Consider the following 21,574-nt stretch of genomic DNA (forward strand, 5'->3'; position numbering starts at 1 on the left):
TCCCATTCCACCGAGTTTTACCTCGGTTCTCGATACTCGTGCTGTGAGCCTGAGACCACGCCAGATTCTCGTGATCCCTAATCTTGTCTTTTTCCTGTTTGATTAGGTTGGATCTCGACCGTAGATTTACCGACGAACAATCAATCGGCTTCGAAGATTCGGTGCTCGATATCCCGATATGAAACGCATGACGCTACCGTCATCTAGAATACGTGACACAGGCGACGCCGACGTGTGACGGCTACCGGACCCACTCGGCTTGAACGGCCAGCTCATAATGGACTGTGGGCTTCAAAATCACAGCAAGAAACACACGGCCTTAAAGACGAGGAAGGAGCCTCTTGGGTAAAGCCGAAAGCCGACTTGCGAATCCGTCCAAACTGATGACGTAAGGCATGACGACTCATTTGTATCAGATGCCGACTAGTGTCGTTGGGCTTCATTATGCTGACGCGTGTCCGGCTGCGGTCAGCCCATTTCTTCCTTTTAAGGTGGGTGGTCACAACCACGTGTAGTTCTGGATACCACCGGCCGACCTCAACCTCAACACATGCCTCTTTATTTTCTTATATATACTGGCTTCTCTCTTGGGTATTAAGTTTCGGAGACGAAGAAGATAAAACCATCGGAAGCTTAAGAAGCAGGAGAAGCAGTAGCAGTAGCAGAGAAGAAGAACAGCAGCAGTTCAAGCTCTCTGCTAGAGAATGAGTGCTGGTTTAGAATTACCTCCAGGCTTCAGATTCCATCCAACGGATGAGGAGCTTGTGATGCACTATCTCTGCCGTAAATGTGCGGCGCAGTCGATCGCCGTTCCGATCATCGCAGAGATTGATCTTTACAAGTTCGATCCATGGCAGCTCCCTGGTAAATTTACGTTTATATCCACCTTTTCATACCCCAATTTTTTTTTTTTATATATAATTTTATTCTTCTGAAATTAACGTTAATTATTTGATTCTTGTTGAATGCAGCCATGGCGCTTTACGGTGAGAAAGAATGGTACTTCTTCTCGCCTAGAGACCGGAAATACCCAAATGGTTCACGGCCGAACCGGGCAGCCGGGACCGGTTACTGGAAAGCCACCGGTGCTGATAAGCCGATTGGGCACCCAAAAACGGTGGGAATCAAGAAAGCCTTGGTGTTCTACAGTGGGAAGGCACCCAAAGGAGAGAAAACGAATTGGATCATGCATGAATATCGCCTGGCCGATGTCGATAGGTCGGCTCGTAAGAAGAACAGCTTAAGGGTACGCGATTTGACTAGTCTAAAAAATCTCTAAACTCATCAAATTACATGGTTGGTCTGGTAGAGAATCCCGTAGCAATAGGGGTACAAGTGTCTTTTAAGTTACAATGTCTATCGTTATCTCCATGGCCGTATTTGGAGGCCTTTGGATTAGAATCCAGTAATGGGAACCCCGAGTCGTCCTTAGCCGAAAGAGGAAAGATAAGATTTTTTTTTAGGGCCAAAGAAAGATAAGATTTGTTGACATGTGGTTAGGATTTCCTAATGTTCCTGATTACTTTTGCAGCTTGATGATTGGGTTCTTTGCCGGATCTACAATAAGAAGGGCTACGTAGAGAAGCAAACCACCGCCGACCAGAAGCCGGCACCGTCGACGACGAATTGCTCGTCTGAAATCACTGACCAGAAGCCAGGACATCGGAAAATGTTAGCGCCACCACCGTCGTTAGCGCCGTCGTTGATGGATGAGTTTCCGTACATGGACACGTCGGATTCGATTCCGAGGTTGAACACGACAGATTCAAGCTGCTCAGAACATGTACTATCGCCGGAGTTTACGTGCGAGAGAGAGGTTCAGAGCGAACCCAAGTGGAACGATTGGGATAACGCCCTCGAGATTCCATTTAATAACGTGAATGCCGATTATCCTTTTGCTCCGTTCCAGAACAGTAATAATAACAACTTGCTGAATCCTTTGCAAGATATGTTCATGTACCTGCCGAAGCCCTTCTAAGAGGAAAGTAAAAAATTTGCTTGCATGACATGGCGTGGCACGGCACGTGAGACTTTCCGAAGTCTGTGAATGTGCACGTGCGAAGGCGGCACAACGAGTTGTAGCAAGGATATTGCTAGCGAAGATGGACTGCGCTTGCCGCGCAGTTGGACGTATATGTAAAACATGGATACGGATCATGTATGTATGCATGTATATTTCATTATTGTGAGACATACGATGGGTCCCACGTGTTTCTATATTCTTGTAGTTGTAAGCTGATTTTTTGGGTTCTCTAATGCGTAACAACGTGACATTAGATTGATCATTTATAATAGTTGACACGGTTGGATACGAATAGGAGGCTGTTTATGTCAATTTACATTTGTTACCAGGGCGAAACAGTTCGCACCATGATTACACTGATGACTATGTAAGGCGATTTTGTTTTGTTTTGTTTTTTTGTTTTTGTTTTTGTTTTTGTTTTTTTTTTTTGGTAAGAAGGGAAACACTTCATTTATAAGAAAAATACACATATGAGAAAGAAAAAAATAGAAAAATACAGACACACAAAAGAAAGAAAAATACAATAGATTTTCATGTCCGAATCAAGGAGCAGAAATTGACCAAACTGTTGTATATGTAATAGACACAGTCATCCAGGTTAAGGGATGGGTCAAGCTCAATAAACCCTTAGAATGAAAATTGTAACAAATACAGCAACAGATAAGCACCAACATCCACATAGAAGGAAACACGCCACAAAGGCGGAGATTTACACGCCACAAGGGTGGAGACAAAACATGCAGGGGCGGACCCAGGATTAAATATTGGGGGGGGCGAAGAATGGAAGTCTAGATTGGGGAAGCACAAATGCTTTTTCGTTGCACATATTGTGTGAGGCCCTTATAAGACCCATTGGGGGTCCCACCTATGAATTATTTTATTATATTAAAAAATATGTCCACATATATTTGTAGGGCCCACACATATTTAACAAAAATAGGTAAATTATTCATAATGATACTTTTTTTCAACAAGATGTAGGTAAATTAAACTATCAGTACAAAAAAAATACACATGACTTCCAATCCTAAAAAGTCAGATGTAAACCAAATTTTTTTAGGTAAGAGATGCAAATCAATGGTAGTTAGTTACCTTAGTAATTATAAACATTTTATTTACAATATAAAATCAAATAAAAAAAATTACATAAGAAATAAAGAAACAAAGAATATAAAATCAAATAAAGAATAACAAGGAAAAAAATGAAAAAAATATAAACAATAAATAAATTGAGAAAAAGAAAGACTACCTAAATGTGGAGAAATTGTTTTCTAAAATTTTCCTTAACTCACTTATAGAAAGGGAAGAAGAATAAATAAGAAGAAAACAGGAGAGAGGAGAGATGAGAGACATGAGAGAATAAATAGAGATTGAGGAGTTAGTTTCTAATTAAGAATGACATTTTGAATTTCTAATAAAAATTTTTGTTTAAAACTTCCTTTAACCCACGTTTATAGAAAGAGAAGAAAAAAAAAATAAGAAAAAAAGATGTGAGAGATAAGAAAGGGGGAGAATAAATACGGAATGAGGAGTTAGTTTTTTACTAAGGATGGTAATTATACCCATTATTTTACTTTTAAAAATTGTTCTCATTATTGAGGGGGCCAAATAGTGACATTTCACATGTGAGAAGAAGAAACAAAAATTAAAAAAATAAAGAAAATTAATATAAAGAGTGAAAAAATAGTTAAAAATCCAGGGGGCCATGGCCCTCTAGGCCACTTAGTGGGTCCGCCCCCAAAAACACGCCACAAGGGTGGAATTTTGGTTGTCCCCTTAGTGGGTCCACTCTTGAAAACATGCCACAAGGGTGGAAGTTCTAACTGCCATCTATTACTGCCGTAGAGGCGTACCCCGTAGAAGAACTTGGACTTCCGGAGCTGGGGTTGATCTGCAGTGTGCACCAAAAACCAAAAACTTGCGGCAATGAGAGATTTTTTATTTTTTGGAAACCTAAAAAGGAGAACAGAGGAGTGGAAGAGGGAAGCGATGGAGAGGAAAGAGAAAACGAAGAGAGCGACAGATAGATGATGAGGGAAGATGAGGCGATGAAAGAGATTGGCGATGCCAGAGTTCAAAAAACACAGATCGAAGTGAAGAACTTCAGATCTGATTTTCGAACCAGAGATGGAGAAGACAAAAAAGAAAAAAAATTCCGATGTAAAGTTCAGATTCGAGCAGAGGACGGGGGAAGAAGGTGGGAAGAAAATTCCGATCTGAATTCAGATTCCAAATTTGTTTTGCACGACATTTGAAGGGGTGTTTAAGTAATTTAGTGAAAGAAGCACTAGATGTCACATGGCTGATGAAAATTTTGTACTTTTGCCCCCACTTCATTTTTTTTAACGCAAGATAACAATGATAAAGAAAATAAAAAAAGGGGGGGACCTATTGGTAGTGGGGTGTCCCAAATCAACTCTTGTATGGATGATTTTCTTTTGATGAATTTTGTTGATTGACCCTAGTTAGAGACTAGTCGGTCAGCCTTTTGACATACTAATGACTGTTGTGTGGACCGTTCTAGATTGATTGTTAGCCTCCATTGATATTCTTTCTTCAGCATTTAACTTCTCCATAAATTTGAGAAGCACTGTCTGTAGATTCTCAAGTTCACGCATCCATTTGTTGCCAACAGTCTTCATTGCGATACGTGTACCCCTTTTTAGAGCAACATAGTCATAGTTGGTGATATGGAGAAAATATGATCGAACTTGGTTTATTCTTGGTTCGACCCTCAACTTCGATCGAGACGAAGGGAATCGACTCACTTCCGATCGAGCCGGGTCCGTGAGGTAGCTTGCTGAGGAAGAAAACTAAATCAGCCATAAGCACGCCCTAATCCGATACTTTTGGAGTAGGTTAATTAACCTAATGACGGCTAGTAGTTTCCGACGGCTGTCACTCATCACTATCATATGGATAACCTTCATATAACCAAGGGGGTTTTTTTGGGGCTCCCTTAAACCCCCCTTTTTTCCCAACCCCCATTCCTTTTCCGGCGGAGGAGGAAAGGGAGGGGGGGGGGGGAACTTGTGGAGTATCCGGATTGAAGCCCATGATCCATATCCAGGACCCATGGATCTGGATCCTATGTCCGAAAAGCCTGCTTTGGCTGGCGTGGGAAATTCTGGAAGTCAAGTGTCGTTCAGAGATGTCCGGAATGAAGGTAAGATCTCCCCCATCTCTTGTGTAGGGCTAGGTTGACCTTGGGTACCAACCCCCTAGTAAAAGCACCCTTGTATGGCAAATTACATGGGGGCGGTTACTAGTGGCGGTCGCTTAACCTAAGCGACCGGCCCAAGCGACCGCCCGGTATGTTTTCGGGGATTTTGCCCTATTTTGCCCCCAGACTTCTATAAAAGGCAAACTCCGTCTCTTTAACGATTACTTTATTCGTTATTTCTTATTTGGGAGTTAAGGCGGCTGCGGGGAAGATCCGAAAGAGTCTGCGGAATGCGACGGTGGTTTGGAGGATCGGTTCTCTTCTTCTCGGCTTTACGGTGTGAGGTATTGAACTAACCCTTCGTTCTCTACTCTCTTATCTCCGTTAGTTTGATTTTACCCCTTTTTTCCTCGTCACTGTGATTACCCCTTGGTTATTCTTTACCTTTTTTTTTATCTGCGTGAGATGGAATAACCATAAACAGAACCCACTTCGTGAGATGGAAAATCCAATAAAGGAGAGGGTTAGGGATAATCCATGATGATAGGGGATTGTTTTCTCTTACCCTTTTGGCTTAGGGAGTGTTTAATTCGAGACTTAGGATGAGATTACTCGAAAACCGGATTGAAATCGAGTAATCGAAGCTTGAGTTTCGGATTGAAGCTCACTTGTTTTTAGGGGCGGTCACTAGTGGCGGTCGCTTAACCTAGCGACAGCGGCACAAGCTGCTTTGTACGATGACCAAATAGATTTCGGTTTTGATTCAATTTGGTTTATGTGACTTATATATTCTAATAACCCTGTGTTTAGGTGATTCTTGTTTAAAAGAAAAGTCTACTAATAATTCTTTGGATTCCATTTTACGGACGTTTCGGTATATGCAAGTAAGGACAGTCTATCTTATCTATTTATGTATACTTGACATGTTGATTTAGTAATTGTTATTCTTAATCCGTACCAATATATCTGCTGTAGTTTCATATATAATCTTTGTCATACTACTGCTGTTTACTTTGATTTCATGTGTACTTTATGGTTTGTGATTGTTATGAGATGGTGGTAGTTGGTATATGATTATGATAGTTGGGGTATTCCTTTTGGGATATCTTGGCTGATGTTATCGGGGAGAAGTTGTGGAATGGGACACAAGCCTGCTGATGCCTTCGACACTATCATGATTAATTGATGACATTGTTAGGATGAGTCTAGATTGCATGGCTAGGTACCCCACATGCTACTACCCTTTCGGTAGGGGAATTGAAACCGAGTGACCCGTGATGACTGGTGATGTGACTTGGTGGTCCATTGTTGGTCATGAAATGGTAGGGTTGCATATGTTAGGGTTGGGCTCATGGATGTCCAAGGACCGGACCGGGTGTCGGGAGGAATCATGAGAGCATCCGCCCCAATGATATGTGGATGACCATAGGGTTATGGAGTAGAGTCCAACACGAGGTAGCCGGTCCGTGAGGATTCTTACTCCTAGGTTGCGAAGGATCTTTGAACCGAGTTGGTCGGTGCCATAGGGGATGTATCTGGACTTCATGTAGACATGTAACCATTATGACCTTGCATTGGATTAGAAACCCCGGACATGCGCCGATACTCATTACCAATGGTCGTGGTGAGAGAGTGTGGACTTAACCCCTAACCATGGTTTGTGAGCAGTGTGGACTTTCCCTTTTTCCCTGGATCCCTACGAGAGGTAACCGGTCCTTGCCGGATCGAGTGATGAGACTTACCCGAGAGGAGGGCTGGTGTTTATCTTAAAGCATGTCGGCTATTAGAGACTTGCATAGTTAGAAATCATAGCATCATTCATGTTTTGCATTCATTCATATTCTTTGTTGTATCATGGTATTTTTGGATGATGGATGAGATATATGATTGTTTCTTCCTTGAGTTCTTTAGAACTCATTCCTTTATTCTTTGTATGTTTTTTAGCCTATACGAGAGGAAGGAATTGTATCGAAGATGGGTTGGTTCCCTATGAAGGAACCATCCCGTTTGAAAGAAGACGTGGCACCGTCGGCGGGAGATGGAAATAGCATGTGCGGGAGTTCTGCGGGTGCATGGAGTGCGCTTATCGCACCGGTTGATGGTCTGATTGGAGAAGAATTGGAGGACCCCTCACCTCATTAAAGCTGGAATCTAAGTTCATTAACTTAGAGAAACAAAGCTGGAAAGAAAGCCGATTTAAACACTTTTATTCCGCTGCCCTCATTTTTGACTTATTCATTATTCTTTATTTTCTTTCCTTTGTTATTGGAGCATTTTGGGCTTACGTAATTCATTTAATTTAGTTATTGGATATTCTTGCTCATGATTATCTGTATTTGTCTTAAATATTGTTGATAGACTAAAACCTTGGATCTTGTGACGGATCGCACCCACGGGTTGTCGGGCGGGTAACCGAGACCGACGGGTGGGGTGTGACATGAGTGGTATCGAGCCATGGTTTTACGAAGTCAATAATAATTAATACAAGTATTAGACGAGCAATGCGAGTCATAGATCCGAAGTGACTCAAAAGAATTAGAGTGAGTAATAGAACACCTTTTGTTAGAAACAAGCTGATAAAGTAAGTGGATCCTATTTTGAATAACTTACAATAAGTCAAGTGAAATATATTCTCACACGGTAATTATCAAGAAAATGCATAAGAGACAATAATACAAGTGCAATAAACATAAGTGTGTTTCATTAATAAGATAAAGCCTTACATAATTTGGAGCGTACTCTACGCTTTACAAAATGTTAGGGAATGAACATGTGCTTTGAATAAAAACTACAATAAACATATCTAAACCCTAAGGTCGATCTTGAATCATAGTGAATCAAAACCTAGACCTATCTCTCTGGTTGTGGTGGTGGTGGTGGAGCTAGTCTCATCGGCGGAGTATGTCAAGGCACTCGCTGCTATCGGCCCCTCATCTCTACCTGCCCCTGCTCGGCTGGTCCATCCGAGTGAGCAGACCCCTAGCCCAAGGTGGTGCGACCTCCGAAGTATCCCGAGTCCCGGATGTGCCTCTGTCTCGAGCCCCGGGAAGGTGGTGGCGAGTCTGCGTGATCCTCATCATCGGTCTCCACATCCATGTCCTCCTGCTCGGCTGGCATCTCCGGTGAGTTTGGTCCGCCCGTTAAGTGCATACGAGCGACCAATCTGTATCCTATGGTACCGCTATGCCCAACCGGGATAGTCTCCTCTCCCTCGAAGTCGACCCCGAGTGCTCAAAGATCCGTGTCGGAAGCCGCCCGTATCCAAGGTTTGCTCCCCTCGGATGTGTCACTCGGTAGATCATGGCATTTTGGATTATGTAAGCCAAGTCTACAGTAGCGAGTGTACACCGAAAAGGTCATCATAGCTTTGCATGGTGAAATCTCACTACGATGACCTGCCTTAGGCGACAAGTTCCGTGCTATGATCCTGGAGATGATCTGCATGAGGGATACGGCTCGATCAACGACTCTACCCCGCTGCACTCCTGTGGGCAAATGCTCGAGTAGATGAGAGCTCTCTCCTCCCGATGAATGACATCGTCGGCTCAGCCCCGGCTCGAACCATCTCCTGTCGCCGTGGATGTATGGCACGTCTAGGATGTGAGCCAGCTCCTCGTGGTGAAGCGTATGTCTGTGGTCTTCACCCGGCTCTCTATCACTAGCCTAGTGTCGTGCTCTCCATCCATCTCTCTGTGGAAGGTCGGGTTGCTGTAGAATAACACGACTAGCTTGGGATAGGCGTCCTCGTTCAAAAACAAGGTACCTCTCCAACCCACGGCCTCAAATCTACTCTCGATCCGGAGCGTGCTACCTGCGAAGTCCTCTTTGGTCGACCATACTCGATCGCACGATGGTGAAGTGGCCAAAGTATAGCTCCTGTGCCTCAGGGATCTAAAGTAGTTTGGATGGGTGGGTCATGTGCGTCACCTCTACCTCGACCCACGACCTCGGCCGCGAATGGGTACTCTCCTACCTCCGCGGGCAGCCATCTAGTGAGAAAATCTGTTTTTAGGCGAAAAAAATGCAAAATGAGAAGCCATGAGATGTCTAATAATTACATATTTGTGTAAAAATGCGTAGTGAACAGTAGATCTATGCCTAGACATGTTATGGGATGTAAAAGAAACATTTTTGCACAAAAGAAAACCTAAAAACAGTTACACATTGTAGTTCTATCATGCAAACCATAGAAATGAAGGTTTTCATGAGATGATTACTTTGTGTAGCGTGTATGCGTCGCGTGGGAAGTAAATCCGAAGCCAATGGAGTCTCCAAAATACCTTCCTAACCCTTTGCACGAAATCCCCCGAGCCCAAATTGCGTTTTGAGAAGTGTAAGAATGAAATATGACCCAAAAATCGTATTTGAAGCGTTCTTTGTCGCGCGTATTTTGGGGCGGTCACTAGTGGCGGTCGCTTAGCTTAAGCGACCGGCTCAACGACCGGTCCGATTCTTGTTGCACAAAATTTTGGATTTTTGGCTCTGTTTTGTGGATTTTTGGAATTTGTGCTTGCTTTGCTTCTTGTTTGTGAATGTTGGTACTTGTTGTGGAATAATCTTGACTTGTGGAATCTTTTCCGGATTTAATCTTTGAGCGTTGCTAATCTCGGAATTCTTTCGCGAGAATGGTTCAATTAAGGAATCGTCTTTGTTAATGGTCAAGATGGAGAAGAAGGTGGTGAGAATCGAGAATCGTGTGGAGATACTGCGTAAAACATTGAGGGTGAGCCTCCCCGTGTTGAAATTCCTTCCACCGGTGGGAATCCTCCACTAGCACCGCAAGTAGTCTCTATTCGGGATGTGATGAACATTAGGAAATATGATGCAACGACGGCATAATCGGTTCTTGCTATGATGCAAGGTTTTGCGACTACTCGAGAATGCCCGGCGACTTTTAATCCTTATGGAGCTGGTACTACGCATTGGTAATGTTGTGGACGGTTTTGCCCTGGTCCGCATGCAAGATTGATGGAGCATTTCTTGAAGCTTCGGATCCCGGCTTTCTTGGTATTTCATCGGATGCATTGTTCCCGAACAAGTGGATCCGAGAGTTGGAGAAAGCTTTTCGCAACCTCCGTTGCAATGAAGCTCGAGAAGATTCTTTGTGCGGAAGCGAGAGCTGACATGAAGGCGATGCGTGGTGGAATGCTACCGGACCTATTTTGGAAGCTTCGCACCCGGTTCTTACTTGGGAAATTTTCAAGGATGCATTTTGCAAGAATTATTTTCTGAGTCTGTGAGAGATGCTAAGGAAGCGGAGTTCATGGCACTCACTCAAGGACCTAGTCTGCGTTGCGGAGTACGGGAAGAAGTTTGAAGAGTTGTTCTACTTTGCCCCTGATGCTTTCAAAGGTGACCGTGAGAAGGCAAAGAAGTTCTTCAAGGGTTTGAGGCCGTCCTTGAAGACTTACTGGCAATTCATCCTATTGTGGATTATGCCGAGATGGTATGAGAATGCTAAGAAGGTAGAAGAGAATGAGAGAGAATTATCTGCTCCCGGCGTTACGTCTCGAGCGAGGAATCATTCGGGTGGCCGTAGCCGGAGATTCTCTAGGCCTGCTCCTTATCTGCCCCTTCGTTTCGGCCTCGAGGAGCTAGTTCCAGTTTCACCTGCTGCCGAGCTATGGTTCTAGTGGTGCACCGGCGCGTCCTGTTTCTTTGGTAGTCGAGTCTTTGGACCGATCTATGCTAACCCTCGTCCGGTAGCTAATAACCGAGAGGCTGCATATCCTTCTTCGGCGACTCCTGTGGGTGGTAGGGATTTGATCTGCTTTAAGCTGTGGGAAGCGGGGGTCATTATTCTGCATAGCGCACTCGGAAGCCGAATCCTCGGGTGTCGGCTTTGAGGCTTTGTTTGAGTGTTCCATCCGGTAAAGTTTACGGTGTTGTTGGTTGGTTGAGTCAGAGACGGATCACGATGTTGTGACGGGTATCATTTCGGTATCATCTACCTCTGCTTTCGTATTATTTGATCTTGGTGCATCGCATTCATTCATAGCATCTTCTTTTGTGAGTCGTATTCTGTTACACTTGCGAAGTTGGATAGAGGACTAGTAATTAGTACTCCAACTAGATCTGTTGTTAGATTAGATGAAGTGGTTGAATCTTGTCCGGTGGTTATTCTTTGGTAGAACCCTTGAAGCCCGTCGATCAAGTTAGACATGTCGATTTTGATGTAATATTTGGAATTGATTGGCTATCTAAGTATGGTGCGGTTATCCTTTGTTCGGAAAGGAAGGATGTCTTGTTTCATCCTACGAATGATAGTCCATTTGAGTATGAATGTAGTCGGGAGAAGTTGAGTAAGAAGATAGTGGCTGCTCTTGCGAAAGTCGAGGCGGTGGACTAAGAATGTTGGACTTCTTTCCTCTTACGTAGATGTCTCGGAAGGTGTGAAACGGTTGTGCGATATCGAAGTTGTCGGGGACTTTCTGATGTTTTCCCCGATGATTTATGCTGGTTTGCCTCCGAGAGAGGGAGTTAGAATTTTCAATTGATCTAATTCCCGGAGCGGCTCTGTGTCGAAAGCTCCGTACCGGATGGCTCCGGCGAGTTGAAGGAACTTCGGACTCGGTTAAGTGATTTGTCAAGCAAAGGGTTTATCCAACCCGGTGTTTCACCGTGGGGAGCCCGGTTTTGTTTGTGAAGAAGAAGGACGGTAGTATGCGAATGTGCATAGATTATCGGGAATTAAACAAGTTGGCGATAAAAAATAAATATCCTCTTCCTAGGATCGACGACTTGTTTGATCAGTTGAAAGGTGCCTCTGTGTTCTCGAAGATCGATCTGAGATCTGGGTACCATCAGTTAAGAGTAAAGTCCAGTGATGTGTGCAGGACTGCATTTAGGACTAGATATGGGCATTATGAATTCGAGTTATGCCTTTTGGTCTTACTAATGCACCGGCGGCGTTCATGGATCTGATGAATCGGGTATTTCGGGATGTCTTAGATAAATTTATCATTGTGTTTATCGATGACATTCTGATCTATTCAAAGGACGAAGAAGAACACGTTGGACATTTGAGTTTTGCCTTGCAGCGGTTGAGAGAGAAGAAGTTGTTTGCCAAGTTCAGCAAATGTGACTTTTGGTTACCTAAAGTTATGTTCCTAGGTCACATCGTTTCTGTCGACGGAATTAAAGTCGATCTGCCAAAAGTTCAAATTTGTGAATGATTGGGACCAACCTAAGTCGAGTCACGGAAATTCGAAGTTTTCTTGGTATGGCGAGGTTATTATAGGCGCTTCATTGAGAATTTCTCCAGAATCTCGGCACCTATGACAAAGCTTACGGGAAAAGGAGTCAAGTTTGAGTGGAGGCGAAGCTTGTGAAGAGAGTTTTCAAGAACTCAAGAAAAGGTTAACTAACACTCCTGTGTTGACGATACCGAGATGACTACGGAGGTTTGGTGCGTGTATACCGATGCCTCTAAAGTTGGTTTGGGTTGCGTGTTGATGCGGCATGGGAAGGTGGTAGCTTATGCTTCTAGGCGGTTGAAGAACTACGAGCATAATTATCCTACTCATGACTTGGAATTGGCAGCGGTGGTTTTTGCTCACGAAGATTTGGCGTCACTATCTTTATGGTGAAAAGATATCTATTTTCACTGACCACAAGAGTCTCAAGTATTTCTTTACTCGAGAAGGAGTTGAATATGAGGCAGAGAAGATGGCTAGAAGCTGGTGAAGGACTACGATTGTGATATTCAATATCATCCGGGGAAAAGCTAATGTGGTTCTTTGATGCCTTAAGTAGAAAGAGTAATCGAGGAAGTGTGGTTACGACATGTCTCGGTAAGCCCTTATTGTTCTCCATAGTAAGATTTGGACTTGAGATTTTGCGAGAAAGTTACAGTCTTTGTTTTGGCATTTGTATCGATTCGACCAAGTTTGAGGGACCGAATTGTTGCTCTACGAGTTGGCTGATCAGAATTGAAGAAAAAGATTGACTTGATCACTTCAAAGACTAAGGGCGTGGAAGATTTCTCCCTAGCCTTTGATGGTGCTCTTGTTTTTAGAGGAAGAGTTTGTGTTCTGCGGTGGAAGACCTCGGAAGCGAAATCTTGGTGATGCTCATCGGTCCATCTTTACTATTCATCCTGGAAGCGTGAAGATGTACCATGATATGAAAGGGTATTTTTGGTGGTGCGGCATGAAGAACGATGTGGAAGATTTCATCGCTAAATGTGGGACTTGTCAACGTGTGAAAGCTGTCCGGCGACCTTCGTCCGGCCTTCTGCAACCTCTTCCGGTACCTAGTTGGAAATGGGAAGACATTGCTATGGATTTTGTCACTGGTCTGCCCCGATGCGGAAAAGGGAATGACTCGGTGTGGGTGGTAGTGGACCGATTAACCAAATCAGCACACTTCATTTCGATGAAGATCACCTATTCCATGGATAAGTTGGCCCGACTCTATGTTGATAATGTAGTGAGATTGCATGGTGTTCCGGTTAGCATTGTGTCAGACAGAGACCCGAGGTTTACGTCGCGTTTTGGAATAGTCTGCGAAAGCTCTAGGTACTCGGCTGAATTTGAGTCTTGCTCATCATCCTCGGACCGATGGCCAATCGGAAAGGACCATCTGATTTTGGAAGATATGCTTAGAGCGTGTGTCATAGATATGAGTGGTAGCTGGGATGACCACCTAGCCTTGGTGGAGTTTGCTTATAACAACGGCTATCGGTCTACTATTGGAATGGCCCCGTTTAAAGCTACGTATGGGAAGACTTGCGAGAACTCCTCTGTATTGGGATGAAGTTGGGGAAAGGCGTGTTCTTGGCCCCGATCTAATCGAAATCACCGGCACTATGGTGGATATGATTAGAGAAAGGATCAAAAGCTGCTCGATCTCGTGAGAAGTCCTATGCGGATAAAAGAAGGTCGACCTTGAGTTTCAAGTTGGTGAGCGTGCGTTTTTGAAAGTTTCGCCGATGAAAGGAGTCATGCGTTTCAATGTTAAGGGAAAACTCAGCCCTAGGTATATTGGTCCCTTCGACATTATTGAGAAGGTTGGACCGATAGCTTATCGGTTGGCTTTGCCCCCGTCTCTTGCTGGTGTGCATGATGTATTCCATGTATCTATGCTAAGGCAATGCTTGATAAGTGCGAACAGCTGCTTCAGCATGAACCGGAAGGGTTGAGTGCGGATTTAACGTATGATGAAGAACCGGCGGAGATTTTGGACCGAAAGGACAAGCGGTTGAGAAATCGGACTATACCTTTGGTGAAGATCAGATGGAAGAATCACTCTTTTGAGGAAGCATCTTGGGAGAAAGAAGATGAGATGCGGTCCAAGTATCCTCACCTTTTTGGACCTTCAGGTACGTTGTAATTTCGGGGACGAAATTTCTTTTAAGGAGGGAGGAATGTAATACCCCCCCGTATTTCTAACCCGAGATCCGTATTCCGACAGTCCGAGAACCCGAAGGTCTAGTCGGGTGAACTTGTGGAGTATCCGGATTGAAGCCCATGATCCATATCCGGGACCCATGGATCCGGATCCTATGTCCGAAAGCTTTGCCTTGGCTGGTGTGGGAAATCACGGAAGTCAAGTGTCGTTCGAGAGATGTCCGGAATGAAGGTAAGATCTCCCCCATCTCTTGTGTAGGGCTAGGTTGACCTTGGGTACCAACCCCCTAGTAAAAGCACCCTTGTATGGCAAATTACATAGGGGCGGTTACTAGTGGCGGTCGCTTAACCTAAGCGACCGGCCCAAGCGACCGCCCGGTATGTTTTCGGGGATTTTGCCCTATTTTGCCCCCAGACTTCTATAAAAGGCAAACTCCGTCTCTTTAACGATTACTTTATTCGTTATTTCTTATTTGGGAGTTAAGACGGCTGCGGGGAAGATCCGAAAGAGTCTCGGAATGCTGACGGTGGTTTGGAGGATCGGTTCTCTTCTTCTACGGCTTTACGGTGTGAGGTATTGAACTAACCCTTCGTTCTCTACTCTCTTATCTCCGTTAGTTTGATTTTACCCTTTTTTCCTCGTCACTGTGATTACCCCTTGGTTATTCTTTACCTTTTTTTTTATCTGCGTGAGATGGAATAACCATAAACGGAACCACTGTACGTGAGATGGAAAATCCAATAAAGGAGAGGGTTAGGGATAATCCCGTGATGATAGGGGATTGTTTTCTCTTACCCTTTTGGCTTAGGGAGTGTTTAATTCGAGACTTAGGATGAGATTACTCGAAAACCGGATTGAAATCGAGTAATCGAAGCTTGAGTTTCGGATTGAAGCTCACTTTGTTTTTGGGCGGTCACTAGTGGCGGTCGCTTAACCTAAGCGACCGGCACAAGCGACGGTTGGTAAACTGATGACCAAATAGATTTCGGTTTTGATTCAATTTGGTTTATGTGACTTATATATTCTAATAACCACTGTGTTTAGGTGATTCTTGTTTAAAAGAAAAGTCTACTAATAATTCTTTGGATTCCATTTTACGGACGTTTCGGTATATGCAAGTAAGGACAGTCTATCTTATCTATTTATGTATACTTGACATGTTGATTTAGTAATTGTTATTCTTAATGCTGTACCAATATATCTCTTTGTAGTTTCATATATAATCTTTGTCATACTACTGCTGTTTACTTTGATTTCATGTGTACTTTATGGTTTGTGATTGTTATGAGATGGTGGTAGTTGGTATATGATTATGATAGTTGGGGTATTCCTTTTGGGATATCTTGGCTGATGTTATCGGGGAGGCTGTGGAATGGGACACAAGCCTGCTGATGCCTTCAAGCACTATCATGATTAATTGATGACATTGTTAGGATGAGTCTAGATTGCATGGCTAGGTACCCCACATGCTACTACCCTTTCGGTAGGGGAATTGAAACCGAGTGACCCGTGATGACAGGTGATGTGACTTGGTGGTCCACTTGTTGGTCATGAAATGGTAGGGTTGCATATGTTAGGGTTGGGCTCATGGATGTCCAAGGACCGGACCGGGTGTCGGGAGGAATCATGAGAGCATCCGCCCCAATGATATGTGGATGACCATAGGGTTATGGAGTAGAGTCCAACAGAGGTAGCCGGTCCGTGAGGATTCTTACTCCTAGGTTGCGAAGGATCTTTGAACCGAGTTGGTCGGTGCCATAGGGGATGTATCTGGACTTCATGTAGACATGTAACCATTATGACCTTGCATTGGATTAGAAACCCGGACATGCGCCGGTACTCATTACCAATGGTCGTGGTGAGAGAGTGTGGACTTAACCCCTAACCATGGTCTGTGAGCCGGTGTGGACTTTCCCTTTTTCCCCTGGATCCCTACGGAGGTAGCCGGTCCTTGCCGGATCGGAGTGATGAGACTTACCCAGAGGAGGGCTGGTGTTTATCTTAAAGCATGTCGGCTATTAGAGACTTGCATAGTTAGAAATCATAGCATCATTCATGTTTTGCATTCATTCATATTCTTTGTTGTATCATGGTATTTTTGGATGATGGATGAGATATATGATTGTTTCTTGCTGAGTTCTTTAGAACTCATTCCTTTATTCTTTGTATGTTTTTTAGCCTATACAGAGGAAGGAATTGTATCTGAAGATGGGTTGGTTCCCTATGAAGGAACCATCCCGTTTGAAGAAGACGTGGCACCGTCAGCGGGAGATGGAAATAGCATGTGCGGGAGTTCCTGCGGGTGCATGGAGTGCGCTTATCGCACCGGTTGATGGTCTGACTGGAGAAGAATTGGAGGACCCCTCACCTCATTAAACTGGAATCTAAGTTCATTAACTTAGAGAAACAAACTGGAAAGAAACTGATTTAAACACTTTTATTCCGCTGCCCTCATTTTTGACTTATTCATTATTCTTTATTTTCTTTCCTTTGTTATTGGAGCATTTTGGGCTTCTGTAATTCATTTAATTTAGTTATTGGATATTCTTGCTCATGATTATCTGTATTTGTCTTAAATATTGTTGATAGACTAAAACCTTGGATCTTGTGACGGATCGCACCCACGGGTTGTCGGGCGGGTAACCGAGACCGACGGGTGGGGTGTGACAGTCCTCTACTAGTCCAAACTAGTAGAAGTCTATCACTCAACGGATCTATCTGTTAAGATCCAACGACTACCCAAAGAAGGCTCAAATACATCGAACGAAGAAGATTCGAAGGTACACTCTATATAAGACATTACCTCCCCACAAAGGGGAGGATGGACGAAAACACTCAAATGCTTACTATCTGAATCGTATTCTTGTTATTCATTCCTTAGCTCCGTGCTCTAGCAAAGCCGTTTGTGATTACCACCCTTCCCGGGGGGCCCCCCCCCCCCCCAGTTCATCAACCCCCTTACCCCCCCGGGGGGGGCCCCCCCCCCCCGGGGCCCCCCCCCCCCCTCTTTTTTTTTCTTCCCCTTCCCCCCGTCTCACCCCCCCCTCCCCTCGGGGGGGCCCCCCCCCCCCCCCCCCCCCCCCCCTTTGAGATCTAAAGGCTGAGCAGATTTTGGACGCATCAGTTGGTTGGGGGTATTTCAACATGCTCTTTAGCCATTGTACCATAATATTGATGATTTTCAGTCGCCTTATCGTAATATTCATCGACTTTGCCATGGTATTGATGGTTTTCAACCATCCAATTCTACTATAATATGCATTCATTTTGTTGGGAATGACTTCCATGGCTCTTATACTTTGAGCAAAATACTCATTGGTTATGGATTATCCCTTGTCCTTTTTCACCCATTCTACCATAATAATTTTTGTTGTTTATGTCATTGTGGTCTGGAAGGGTCAAGTCAAAAATAATTCTCCTACTTTTCATTTGTTTACAAGATCAAAATGATGGGGAAAATAAAGAAATGAGACCTACTGGTAGTGGGGTGTTCCCAATCAATTGTTGTGTGGATAGTTCTCTTTTGATGGACCTTACTAATTGCTCTTTATTAGAGATTGGACAGCAACGTTCTTGGCATGTTAATGGCTGCTGATGTTGACCGTTCATAGATTAATTGTTGGCCTCTATTGATATTCTTCCTTCGGCCTTCAGCTTCTCCTTAAATTTGATAAGCATAGTCTGTAGTTTCTTGATTTCAATCATCTATTTGTTTTGAGCCGTCTTCATTGCAACACATATGCCTCTTATCTCGCAACATACTCATAGTTGGCGGAGGATATTGCAACACGCCTTCAAGCATTCTATCATAATATTGATGGTTTTGAGTCACCCTATTGTGGTAATCATCGCCTCTGTCATGGTATTGATTGGTTTTGTTGGTGCAACCTAGAGGGGGGTGAATCAGTTGCAACTAGTGGATTGTCCCAATTTTGTGGTTTGTGCGGAAATACAAGGTAAACTAAAAATTTAAATGAAATTAAACAATAACAATCAATCACAACACAAGATTTATAGCGGTTCAACTTTGCAAGTCTACGTCCACTTCTCTTTTGACACCAAGAGAGTATTTTACTAGTAATTCTTTTTCAATACAATAGGTAGAGAATCAAGCCCTTATAATCTTTGTTACGGAGCAAGAGAACGCTTTATAATCTTTGTTAATGGGCAGGAGCACCCAAAACCAATTCTAATATACTTAGACTAGAATTGAAGAATTACAAGAGAATGATGTTACCTTAAAAAGAGGTGTGACACTTTATCTCTTGTGTAAGTATGATGCAATAAGAGTGTATACTCAATATATAAAATGAATGCACCACCGACGCTTTCAATCACCTCAAGCTTGACTTCCACAAGCTTACTTGACACCTTGGTATGTTATTCAAGGTTGAGTGAGGATGAGAAGCAAAGCACAATTGTTTTCTTATGATTTGAGAGTTTGAGATCACTTGGGGAGTAGTTGATCAAGTGTGAGGTTCAACCGAGGTGAATTGTGCTTATATAGATGGTCTTTGAGTGCTTTAGCCCAATCCCCAACGGATAGAAAACTGACATAATTTTAGTCCAGTTTTCAGTCCAAACGGACGTCCATCTTACTAGACGGTCGTCCATCTGAGAAATATCCATTAAAAACTAGTTGTTGGAGGCTTAGTTAGAATTAGATGGATGTCTGTCTGGTTCAGACGGTCATTCGTCTGCCAGACGATCATTCCCTCTGGCCTGCTGTGATCAAGTCTACAACTAGACGGACATCCGTTGGGTTCAGACAATTGTCCGTCTGCAGCACAACAGCCAGACAAGTTTGGGACTTGGATTTTTGGTCTTTTTGGTCAACCATAAGCCTCGTACATCTTCCTACTATGTCCTAGGTCAGTCTAGTGACGTGATATGCTCATGATTAAATACAATTACATGAGAGTGCATATGAAGGTGTCATAAGTCCTAAATTGATCTAAGTCTTGATGATTGATGTTCTTGAGTCTTCTTATACTGTATTCTTCATAATCATCTTGGCTTAGACTTCATATTCATATTGGCATGGTCATCTTGACTTAGACTTCATATTCATCTTGGCTTGGGCTTGAATTGGAGTTGGTCCACTTGTTCTCATATTGAATTAAAACAACACAATTCAATGTAGCCATTAATAATTCATGTTTGTTATCATCAAAACCAATGGAGGCTAATGTGGCAAATGCTGATATGATATTTTCCAATAGTTTTCAACCATCCATCACAGTATTCTCCTATTCTACCATAAATGCTCCATTCTATTGGGAATGGCTTCCATGCCCTTATCCTTTACGCAAAATATTAATTGGTGATAGACTGTCCCAGTGGCTGTATCAAAAATATTTCATCAGGAAATGAGTTTAACAAGTTTGGTTGCCTAGGAGTGCCACATCTTTCATTGACCAAAGCTATCTAATTAGGCTAACAATGGGTTCTCTCTGTCTCGATTTATCGAAGACTTTGATACATTTTGGGAGAAGACAATAAAAAATAGTGGCGTGCGTAGGTGATGGGCTTGAACTATATTACAGTATTGAAACTATACTACAAGCTGCAAGCTAAATGGTAGAAGAACAACATAGTTCTTTGATTGATTTATTATTATAAATGTAACACAGGCAGCAAATATAAGACTATAAGATCAATAAAAACAAGACTTATTTGATTGGCGTGAAACATAACATCCTTGTAGAAGTTGGAGAAGACATCAGTAACATCGTTATATGTCTTGTGATATAAACATGTTCATGAGTTGAGTCGTACTTCTTAAGGTACTTGAAAGTCCCTTATTGTTCAAACCAGGTTGACCATGGCTTCCTTACTTCCAAAGTAAAGCAACCCCAAAGTTCAAGTGGCATGCAATCCAAAAGTAACTATTTGCAAGGAATATCCGAAGGTAGTACTTATAACTTCATTGAAAAAACACACACACACACACTTTGTTTGGAAATCCAAGAAACTAAGAATGGTAATTTTAAATTGCTGTGTTAAAACAAATTAAGAACCAACTCCTCTCTTTATATAAAAGAGGAAGAGACACCTACAAATTAAGGGATGTCTCCTAAGATATATTCCAAACCATGTCTTTTTCCTTAAGGCTTGTTTATTAGCCATTCAAACTTGCCTCCTAGAAGGCACCTATTGGCTATTTAGGTTTCTATTGGGGAAAAACATCATCTCTAACCCTTTGTTATAAAACTGTTAAAATACTTTGAATCTCACACTACAAAAATCAATTTAAATCCTAACATTTGTTGATTGTGCTCCTTATATAACCACTGTATCTTTAAACGAATGGTATGACTTTATACGAACAGTTTTGGTACCAAATTGACATCCAAAATGGCTCTTTATGAACTCAACTACTACCTAAAAGTAATCTTAGATGGCTGTTTATACCCATTGCATTTCATTTCTGCCTAAACTTATGCAAAGGAATTTCATTCTCATTCCTTTCTTGAATAAAGGTTCTCCAATGTTGTGGTGAACCTTGAAAACTAATTTTACAGCTAGATATGCACGAAAAATAAAGTCCAATAAAAGATGGCTTTATGATAAAGATAGACGAAAGAAGCCCTTTCGCTATCCAAAGATCAGTTTGGTTAAATCAGAGCATTTTAAATGATAGAATTTTCTATCAATCTTGTCAATGAACAGTTTCTTTGATTACTAAGTCTAGAAAAATATCTTTTTAGGTATTATAAACTAAGGAACCTTAAATAAAATGTAGTACTTGGCTAGAAAGCAAAGTGGTTTGTCTTCTTAGGTTGGAAATTTCCCAAGTTCCTAAAGCTTGTCATAAGGAACATTTATGTTTACCAAAAAAAAAAAATTCATAAGGGACATTTAAGTGCCCTTTGGAGATGACAACTAAATTATCTCTTGGAATATTTCTCTATCTTTTTCGTCTTCTTGATGAACTTACCTTCGAATGTAATGAGATATTTTTTATGGAGATGGCTCATCATTTGTAATTTTTAAATAAATACAATTACACCAAGCCTTGTTCGAATTAAATGAGA

The 21,574-nt window shown here is 42.6% G+C and overlaps 1 protein-coding gene across 1 annotated transcript; it reads left to right on the forward strand.

Moving 5' to 3' along the window:
- The first annotated feature begins 531 nt into the window (after positions 1-531).
- LOC149010995 (NAC domain-containing protein 2-like) lies at positions 532-2,762 on the forward strand. Its single transcript, XM_089163938.1, has 3 exons — positions 532-864; positions 972-1,246; positions 1,532-2,762. The coding sequence occupies exons 1-3, from the start codon at positions 705-707 to the stop codon at positions 1,976-1,978; spliced, it is 882 nt and encodes a 293-aa protein (XP_089020064.1). The 5' UTR covers positions 532-704; the 3' UTR covers positions 1,979-2,762.
- The last annotated feature ends 18,812 nt before the right edge of the window (positions 2,763-21,574 follow it).

The sequence above is a fragment of the Hakea prostrata genome, chromosome 7, assembly GCF_041222555.1.
Source record: "Hakea prostrata isolate BN-2017 chromosome 7, UWA_Hpros_2, whole genome shotgun sequence".
In the NCBI taxonomy this organism is placed as follows: Eukaryota; Viridiplantae; Streptophyta; class Magnoliopsida; order Proteales; family Proteaceae; genus Hakea; species Hakea prostrata.

What these genes read in the sequence shown, in the direction of transcription:
- LOC149010995 (XM_089163938.1), top strand. Translation starts at nt 705, where the DNA reads ATGAGTGCTGGTTTAGAATTACCTCCAGGCTTCAGATTCCATCCAACG. An exon ending in CGATCCATGGCAGCTCCCTG is followed by an intron (nt 865 to 971) that starts GTAAATTTACGT and finishes TGTTGAATGCAG; the next exon opens with CCATGGCGCTTTACGGTGAG. An exon ending in GTAAGAAGAACAGCTTAAGG is followed by an intron (nt 1,247 to 1,531) that starts GTACGCGATTTG and finishes TTACTTTTGCAG; the next exon opens with CTTGATGATTGGGTTCTTTG.